Source organism: Gymnoscopelus microlampas, assembly GCF_963454915.1.
Source record: "Gymnoscopelus microlampas genome assembly, chromosome: 10".
In the NCBI taxonomy this organism is placed as follows: Eukaryota; Metazoa; Chordata; class Actinopteri; order Myctophiformes; family Myctophidae; genus Gymnoscopelus; species Gymnoscopelus microlampas.
Window position 1 is genome coordinate 9,241,859 of NC_139947.1, and position 9,851 is coordinate 9,251,709.

Here is a 9,851-nt window from a genome sequence, read left to right on the forward strand (position 1 = left end):
TCGATTAGTCACCCCATGCAGGCTTGAATTCATGGATATTCTTTTGTTTTTGTCGCATTCAAGCCAATAATTTGATGACCAGCGGACCGGTAGGAGACACAGAGGAGACTCTTTGTGTCTCCTACCGGAACCGCCGGTCATCAAATCATTGGCTTAGGAATGTGACAAAAACTAAATAATATTCATGAATTCAAGCCTGCATGGGGTGACTAATCGATAGAACAAAACATCATTTTGGGGGTGAACTATCCCTTTAAGCCCTATTTTATCCTACTGTTATAAAATAGCCGATTGAGTTCACAACGTGTCGCATCGTGTCATGTTGTGAGCTTGTAGATCTGCTATTTTCGAAAAAAGGTTGACGGATTTTGACAAATAAGTACTTGAAATGTGTGTGTGTGTACCTTGATTGTACTTTTACTCAAGGAAAAAGTGTAATACTTACTGTAGTTGTAACAGAGTATTATTATGTTGTTGTAAATCGTTGTGTTGCTACGTTTACTTAAGGAAAACATTCTGAGTACCCCCCTCCTCCCTCCCTCTCTCTCTTATTTCACCCCATCGCTCCTCATATCCTTCTATCTATTTCTCATTTTTCCAGACTCGGGTTCTCGGTATACTTTTTGAGTGGAGGGTTTTTATTCTCGGTGAAAGAATGTCCCCGTTTAGGCCAAAACACATTACTGTGGTTGTGTCCATTCAGAGAGTCCATTTTCATATCAGCCTCCATATAAATAACATTGAGTCAAGGCTACATCAATAACAACAGCGCACGTTACTGTACAGCCGTTGCCGGCCCTCTTGATTTGACGTGATTACAGTAATTGTTGAGCGGGTGCTGACTTGTGCATCCACTTTTACTGTAAGTGTCCCCCCCCCTCCCTGCTGAGTATATAGAAGCACGGTCCAGTGACAAGAGAGATTCAGTGTGTTTTTAATCAACAGATGTGAATGTGGTTTTTAAACCAGTGGTTCTCCAACACTTTAACCCCATTAAGACCAGGAAAAGCATCTGTATTATTTTAAGATTGATTTGGCTATTCAAAAATAGCAGATATACAAGCTTGTAGATCAGCTATTTTTTTTATCGTGAAAAAAAATGCACATTTTTGAATATATGTATTTTTTGAGAAAAAAAAAATTGACTACATTTTTTTTTTTTTTTTTCATGTCAATGACCCCCCAAATTATATGTATTTGGGTAAATTTTACTTAAAGTCAATTTTTTATTCCGGACTTTTACTCGCAGTATTGATACTTACGTATATACGTAAGTATAAAAAAAAACTTTTTCCACCACAGCAACAGCAGTGACGACACAGAAATGCGTGTGGGGAGAAATTAATTGGCATAACGACTAAATTGGGGAGAAGAAAAGACGGTAAAAAAATGATTGGCCACTCTAAATACAATTAAAAAAAAAAGAAGAGCATGTTTACATTGTTATATGTGTGCTAATAACGGAGATGACAGGACATTTGACCAGTGAGAACCTCAATGGGTTGATGGGTTCTGGAGCGCTATGGACATGACATCCAAAGAGCTCCTCAGCTCAAAATAGCAGATATACAAGCTCATAGCACGGCACTCGGTGCCGCGCTATGAGCTTGTAGATCTGCTATTTTTGAATAGCCAAAGAAATCCTAAAATGACAGCGATGCATTCCCGGATTGAATGGGTTAACTCACTTTCCAGACCATTTCCATACTGAATGTCCCAAAATCTTTCCTGAGGGAACCACTGGCCTAATAATACAGTGCAAGCAGAGCTAAAGCTTGTAAAAAGAGGACCTATACACAGTAGTACAGTAATATTCATTGTCAAAAAGTCAGTGTGTCTACAACCAATATGTTAACAATAGCAGCATAGAGAGAGCACAGACCCCCGACCAGAACTAAATATGCATAACTCCAAACAAAAATCGCCATTAATCACACCCAGCGATGTCAGTGACAGATTAGTGTGATGAATGGAAGTGAGACCTTATCACTGCCGTCGTGTAGTTACCTCGTAACTCCACGTTTCAAAAAAATAAATAAATTACGTTATTTCTCTCTGTAAATTCATGTCTTACTTCGTCGTACTGTACATAGGAGTGTCATGCAAGAGTAGCAAAACTAGGCGATGCACGTGCTCACAAGAAAATAGCAGAACTATAACAAGATCTACAAGCTTAACGTGTCACGTTGCAACATGTTTGCTTGTAGATCTGCTATTTCCCCCCCAAAAAATGGAAAGCGAAAGTGGTTACGTCTGTCTGTGTGGGTATTATAATTATTCAACCAATAAAAATGATTAAAGTATTATAGTGACTAAATAATAACCATACTGGATCCATCGGAACACGGGTTAATTCTTTCATATAATCTTGAAAAGTAACATACAAGGTTTCCGCCCGACATAGACGTTATCCAGGCCCCCACGTCGGTTCCGCCGCCAGCCAGCCCATGCTGTGGGGACGGGGACGGGGACGGGGGGGGGGACTGGCATTGTGTCGAATTGTAATGTCCTCTTTCGGGGGCCACGTGTCACAATATAATAGCGTCTTTGTCTCCCACTTATCTGGCGCGCGGCTCATGCAGTGCCGCGGCGGAGCATGGAGCAAGAGAGAGCATTTCAACAGCCACTGTCTAACTATCAGAACCCTATGGTCACTATCTGGCCCTCTATGTGAAGGCCCATTGTCAGGCCACTCGGCGCGGACACAATAATCATCTCAGCAGAGACAGATAAGTGGGTTTTATACGTGTGCGCCCACACAGACACAGCCTTGTAAGAAAGAAAGCATGCATGGTGCTGGGACATGTAGTACCAGAAGCATATATACAAGGAACAATGCAAGGTAAAAAAAAAAAAAAAAAGTTATAATAATAAAAATAAGAAAAACCTGCTATGCTGGCACAAGCAGAAATACAAACACATTTTGCAGAAAATAATGAATGTCAAGCAAGTAGTGCACCGCGTGCATGCACATGTCCGCACGTGCACGCCATACTATGGACACACACACACACACACACACATACACACACAAAGAGCTCTATAAATAAATATACGAATACAATGTGCGCTCGCCGGGCCGAGCGGACCCTGTGCTGATTGGTGTGAGCCCTTTAGTTAGGAAGTGTCCTTGGCTTTTTTTCGGTCGTGTTCGCGCGGTGAATCCCAGAGTCCGCCCACACAGGCAGGGCCTGCGGAGACCTTCTGTTCCTCAACACGGGACACACACACACACACACACGCATACACACATGCATATACACATGCGTACACGCACGCACGCTCACAAAGACGGAGAATGGGAGGGAGATGAGCAGAGAGCGACCGAGAAAGGTGTTAGTGGAAATGAACATCAAACCAACACCTCCCCCGTTCCAAAAAAAACCTTTAAGTACTGAGGGGAGGCATTATTGTTCAACGCAATGTTTGTGATCGTTTCATTATTGGAAGTTGAATATAATACATATTATGTAAACAATGACAGTCTGTGTTCTGCGTGGGACGGCTGAACAAATCGGTAAACATGACCTCAATGTGCAACTGATCGGTTGCAAATCAGTCAGCTCCATATGTGGCCACAAAAGAGGGCATGCCCATATATGGGCATATACGGGATCGCCACATATGGGCATAAAAGGGGACAAGGACTGAGATACAGAGATCTCCGTATATGGGCATTTCACCAAATGAATGCTGGGGGGGTGGTCCACTTTGAGAACCACTGCTGTATGCCGCGACTGGCACAGGGAGGAAGTGATGTAGGAAGAACGACGGACAAGTGAGAGAGAGAGAGATATGAGTCTGTGTAATATAGTGAGAAAGGTGAACAGCTGAGGAGCACTTTTTATATCATCTGAACTTTTACTCCACTACGATTATTTGAAAACTTGAGTTACTAGTTACTTTGTAGATATATAAACAACTATATTATAAAACATACATAAACAACTTCAGCCCTATTTTATACATAGGCTATAGCCGATCTACAAGCTCACAACGTGTCACAGTACTTTTACTTTTGGCTACTTTTACTTCTGGTAGCCTACTTTAAGAATATTTTGATGCCAATACTTTTGTACTTTTACTCAAGTAACATTTTGAACACAGGCCTTGTACTTGTAACAGAGTATTTGTATATTGTGGTATTGCTACTTTTACTTAAGAAACATTTCTGAGTACTTCTTCCACCACTGCCTGTTTAGCAGTAGGCTGCTGCTACTTTTCAGCCACAGTAATGGAGAAGAGATGACACAGACAACAGTATTGACAATGAGTTTTGGTAAAGAGACGCCACGAGACAAGAGACATATACGACGATGTCCAAGGGAAGAAGAACAATATTTTTTCACGACGCATGGAAAATGTATTTGTCTCGTCTGTCAACAACTCTGCTCCGATGGCGAAGAAGAAGGAAACTTGGAGAGACACTTTCTGACAAACCGCAAATCATTCGACGAGACTTTTTCCAGCCGACAGTTGAACTGAGGAATAAGAAAGGTGAAGGAACTGAAATGTCAACCAGCAACAACATGACAGTGATGTGTTTTCACACAGAGAACCAGTGGTGTAAAGTAACTAAGTACATCCACTCGAGTACTGTACTTAAGTACAATTTTGAGGTATTTTTACTTTACTGGAGTATTTCCAATTTTCTGTACTTTTACTTCTAGGTACTCCACTACATCTCAGAGGCAAATATTGTGCTTTTACTCCACTACAATTAATTGAAAACTTGAGTTACTAGTTACTTTGTAGATCTTGATTATTGTTACAAAACATACATTAACCAATTCAGCCCTATATGCAATTTGGCCATTTGAAAATAGCCGATCTACAAGCTCACAATGTGCCGCATCGCGACGCATTATGAGCTTGTAGATCTGCTATTTTCATTTTTTACATCTGAAAACTTGTGAAATGGGACATTCTGCACAATGAGTACTTTCTACCTTTGGTACTTTAAGTACATTTTGATATCAATACTTTTACTCAAGTAAATTTTGAATTCCGGACTTTTACTTGTAACAGAGTATTTCTACATTGCAGTATTGATACTTTTACTTAAGTAAAAAATGTGAGTACTTTTTTCCACCACTGTCAGCCACAGACGGTACACACAAGAGGTGAGGACATTTTCGTGGACAGACACCAAAACTAAACTCCCCCATGTTGAGACTTGTTAACATAACGATGGACGGCGGCGCCCCAGCCATGGTTGGCGGTGTCCGCAAAGTTCTGATGCCGTCCCCCCCCCTCAGTTTCTCCACTGTCATTACATTATCCCATTAAAACCGGGAAAGCATCTGTGTCATTTTAGATTTTTGCATTGGCTATTCAACAAGGCACTGGCACACTCTGTGTGTGTGTGTGTGTGTGTGTGTGTGTGTGTGTGTGTGTGTGTGTGTGTGTGTGTGTGTGTGTGCCATGTAGGCGCGGCTTGTTTTCATAGACCTGGTTCCTTATTTATCTCGCAGAATCTGGCAACACATTGGCTTAAAGGACAGCCAATTAGCGAAAACATGTCAAACACATTTGACTATAGTGCTCAGTCTCTTCAGAGACCAGCCTGCTTGCAAGCTGGTAAAAATAGCAGATGTACAAGCTCACTCGCTGCTGTTTTTTTGAAACATTTTCAAAGTGTGAGCATTTGCAGAATCGGCCTCGCCAGGTCTTAATGGGTTATTCACCAAGCAAGCGCTGCGCAGGAAAACACACTGAATATGAACGACAATGATGGATGTTGCCATAAAGGTTGTGTGTTCCGTTGGCGCGTGTCGAGTCTGGTGTTTTCTCACAGGGCTTTCAGTCAAAGTATAGCGATCAGCGGTGACAGATGACCACCCTGTTGCCGCCACGGCGGTTTGAGAATTGCAACCAGCAGCTACCAGCCTGACTGTACTGGACTGGCAGCTCGGTCCCTGTGCCAAATCTCACACTAAGGGTTGAGACACCACAGAACAGACAGTTTTGTCAACAGTTTTTTTTGTGTCGCTGCAATAGACAGCAACAGATGCGAAGTTGGATCTTTCTGCAGGACTGATTCTTATTTTTTTTGGGGGGGGGGTTTTCTTAATCTTTTATCCCACGATTTTGTAACCATTTTTTTCACCCAGTGCCAATTGCCTATGTAATTTTGGGTGCTACTCTCCCTCTGCCAGCCTAGGGAGAGCCCAGAACTGAGCTCATGCCTCCTTCAATGCAAACTCCACACAGAAAGGGTGGGCACTGATGACGTGGAGGAGAGAACACGCCCAGAGCGTCCCCGGCGGGAATCGAACCCGGGACCTTCTAGCTCTGAGGCGACGGCGCTATCGACTGTGCAACGTGCCCCCTTTCTCCCCAATTTAGTCGTTAGGCCAATTGATTTCTCCCCCCACAGACATGTCTGTGTGATGTCACTGCTGTTGTATCCTACTATCTCACCTGCCATGTAAGGAGCCTCCACCGGGAGGATAGAGTATAGAGCAGGGGTCTTCAATGTTTTTTCAGGTGTTTCAGCTACGCCCAAATATGGAGAGTGTTGTCCAACCTCAATGTGTCGTCATGGCATCAGGCGCAAACAAGACCGTCTGCTCCATAATATGGATATGCCCATGGGCATTTACTGATGACATCAGGGTTCTCCATATATAGGCATGAAAGGACAAGGTCCTAGGTTGAAGACACTTTTTTTTTCTGTGAATTCAAATCCACCATGTTGGAACTTCTGGTCCACGAAAAGCAACCGGAAATGAATGCTATTGGCTAGAAGGGCAGCAAGGGCGGGTCTTCACTGGATCACACAGCCTATGCCAGTTAGCTGGTGACCGTCTCTTCCAGATAGGTCTCCAGCTGCCCTCCAACTGCATTCCAGTGATGTAATGACCCAACCAGGGAAGCGCGTTGTGAGATTAACACATGCCAAAACAGTCTGTGTGTGTGTGTGTGTGTGTGTGTGTGTGTGTGTGTGTGTGTGTGTGTGTGTGTGTGTGTGTGTGTGTGTGTGTGTGTGTGTGTGTGTGTGTGTGTGTGTGTGTGTGTGTGTGTGTGTGTGTGTGTGTGCGTGCGTGCGTGCGTGCGTGCGTGCGTGCGTGCGTGGGAGTGTATAAATGTCCTTACGCTATCCTTGTTATCCTTATTTCCCTGAGTCACGTCTAGTGTTAGAAATGAATTAAGTAACGCTGGGGATTTTCCATGTGTATTTTGCGTGCGTTTGTTGTGTATGTGGGTGGGTGGGTGAAAGCCCCGGGTTGTTACCGTGCTATGTCGACCGGCACTGAATTAAGCTGGTGGATGAGCGTGGGGTTTGAAAGTGGTGACATCAGCCATTTGGCAAGTGGAGGTGTCAGAGCAGGTGCTACAATATGAGAGAGAGAGAGAGAGATGGTACTGGGGGGAGAGGATGGAGGAAGGGTGGGGATGGGTGGTGCAGGGTGGTGCAGAAGGACCCGATTCAGAGTGTCCTGTCCACATGGATGTATGTGTAGTCACTGTACCAGGCGCTGATCTATAAGGGTGCAACAGTTCAATTCATTTTGATCTGAATAAAACAATCCATTTTGGGGACATTTCTTATTCCTTCTTATTTCCCCCCCATTTTTTCTGCATGTCGTTATTGCAATTTTTGCGTTTTCTTCAAAACACACTCTTTACTCCGACATTTTTTTGTCCAATCCAATCCAAAGTTTGTGGGCCCTGGGTGGGCAACCCGGCCTGGCGGTGAGACCTGTGCTCTGCGGACCACACTTTGCTATTTTTATTGTTTTTGTATTTTTTTACACAAAACAACAGTCTTGCTTCATCTCTAGGAATGGAAGGAGAGCACCCTTTTATGCATTGGGTACAACAGGTGTTCCCTGGGGAATCTCAGGCTAGACCATTGGTTCTCAAAGTGGGGTCTGTGGACCCCCAGGGGTCCTTGAGGGGGTTCCAGGGGAACCCAGCAAAAGTAATTAGCCTACTATATCATTTTAACCACTTTATCCATTTATACTTTGCAGATCTACAAGCTCACCCACGTCACTTCATGCCGGTAGCTTGTATATCTGCTATTTCTGAAAATATTAGAATAATATTGAAACTTTTGGGGACATTTTATATAGTTATAGGAAAAGTTTGAATATATATGTATATTTTTTGTACATAAATCTTCTCTTCTAATATATATATCAAATATATATCAATTTGGGGGTCCTTGATGCGAAAAAGTTTGAGAACCACTGGGCTTAGACCCCCTTGAAATGCTCAGACATGGGCGCGGTGGGCAGGGTCTCCTCCTTGGGCTCCAGAATCACGATGTGGTCGGGCAGGGGCTTCTTGGGACCCATCCTGCCGCTGGGGTCCCAAGGGAGCATGATCTTGACCTTGATGCCGAGCGCGCCCTGCCTCAGCAGGACGTGGCGGACCGCCATGTCCACGTAGTGGTTGACGGGGTCTCCTGAGTGGATCATCAGGCCGTCCGTGAACTTCATGGACTTGGCCCTCTGGCCCCTCAGCTTGCCGGAGACCACCACCTCGCAGCCCTGGGCGCCGCTCTCCATGACGAACCTCAGCACGCCATAGCAAGCCCGGCGCACCGCCAGGCCGCCCAGCAGCTTGTAGCGCAGGGACTCGGCCTGAGCGATGGCGGACAGTCCGCGGGCGGCGATCTTCTCGGCGTAGAGCTGCACGCCGCCCTCGGGGAAGCCGAACCTCTTCTGGACGGCGGCGGTCAGCTCTCGGATGCGGCGGCCCTTCTCTCCCAGCACGTTCTGGGTCCTGGTGGCCCGCACGATGATCTCGGTGCTGGTCGGGGTGGCGCGCACCTCCGCGCCCGAGTAGCCGTCCTCGGCGAGCTCGCGGGTCAGGAACTCGTTCAGCTCGGCCTTGAACACGCCGTCCGCGACGAACCTCCTCTTCAGGGACATTTTCGCTGCCATCTTCCAATATAGAGTGCAAACGGGAAAGCGATCGGATGAGTTCTACGTTTTGTGTACCCAAATAATAATACCTGAGATTTATATAGCGCTTTTCTAAGTGCTCTAAGTCTCTTGGGTCTGATGTCATGCTGACAAAGTCAGACATATTTGGGTGTAGTTGCGGTAGCCTGGAAACCAGACAGATATGCCATTACAAAAAAAAAAAACTTGCCCTCTGCAGATTTTGTCTGGCACCGCTCAGTTGTGACTGGATTTCACTCCCTCCAAAGTAGTGAGGGACCAATCAGGGCCCAGTATGCAACTAGGGCGGGGTTTATCACCATAGGTATTTTTTGAATTTCACCTTTGGAAATGCGGGTTCCAAACATATTTCAGGCTAATATCTACGCAGTGACATTAGTCTGGCCATGCAGGCTATAGCTGCGGTGGGAACTCCATATATGGTTATGGGTGAGTCATGGTGAACTCTATATATAGTTATGGACTGAGTCATGGTGGACTCTTTATATGGTTATGTCTGAGTCATAGTGACGGACACTTCTGAATCATATCTCTGAAGAAAGTCCAAAATATTAACTTTTCAGGAAATGTCTATCACACCCACTTAAATAACCCTCTTAACACATTGAGTGCCAAAAACGGTCCGGACCGTTTTTCATAATCCAAACGAGGTGTGCCAAAAACGGTTATGGCCGTTTTTGGGCAAAAATATGAAGGAAAAAAAAAGCACCAGGAAATATGATTTTACGAAGATTAGACTCCAATCCACTTCCTGGTTAACTTATGACTTCAAAAGCCTGTATCTCGGCTCCTGTGTACTTTTGTTTTTACGATGTATTTTCGACTATTTTCAACTGGCTGCAACTATGGAACGGATTACAGAATGTTTTTAATCTTTTTCCCCGGAATGTACGAGACCTCTATGTGTGTAATGAGGGTATCACCATGAGGACG

The 9,851-nt window shown here is 44.6% G+C and overlaps 1 protein-coding gene across 1 annotated transcript; it reads right to left on the reverse strand.

Annotated features, from left to right (window-relative positions):
• Positions 1-8,204: 8,204 nt before the first annotated feature.
• Positions 8,205-8,897, reverse strand: LOC311053176 (small ribosomal subunit protein uS3B-like; the record flags this gene model as incomplete). Its single annotated transcript, XM_084068627.1, has 1 exon — positions 8,205-8,897. One exon carries the CDS (start codon positions 8,895-8,897, stop codon positions 8,205-8,207), a length of 693 nt encoding a protein of 230 aa, XP_083924753.1.
• Between the last annotated feature and the right edge of the window lie 954 nt (positions 8,898-9,851).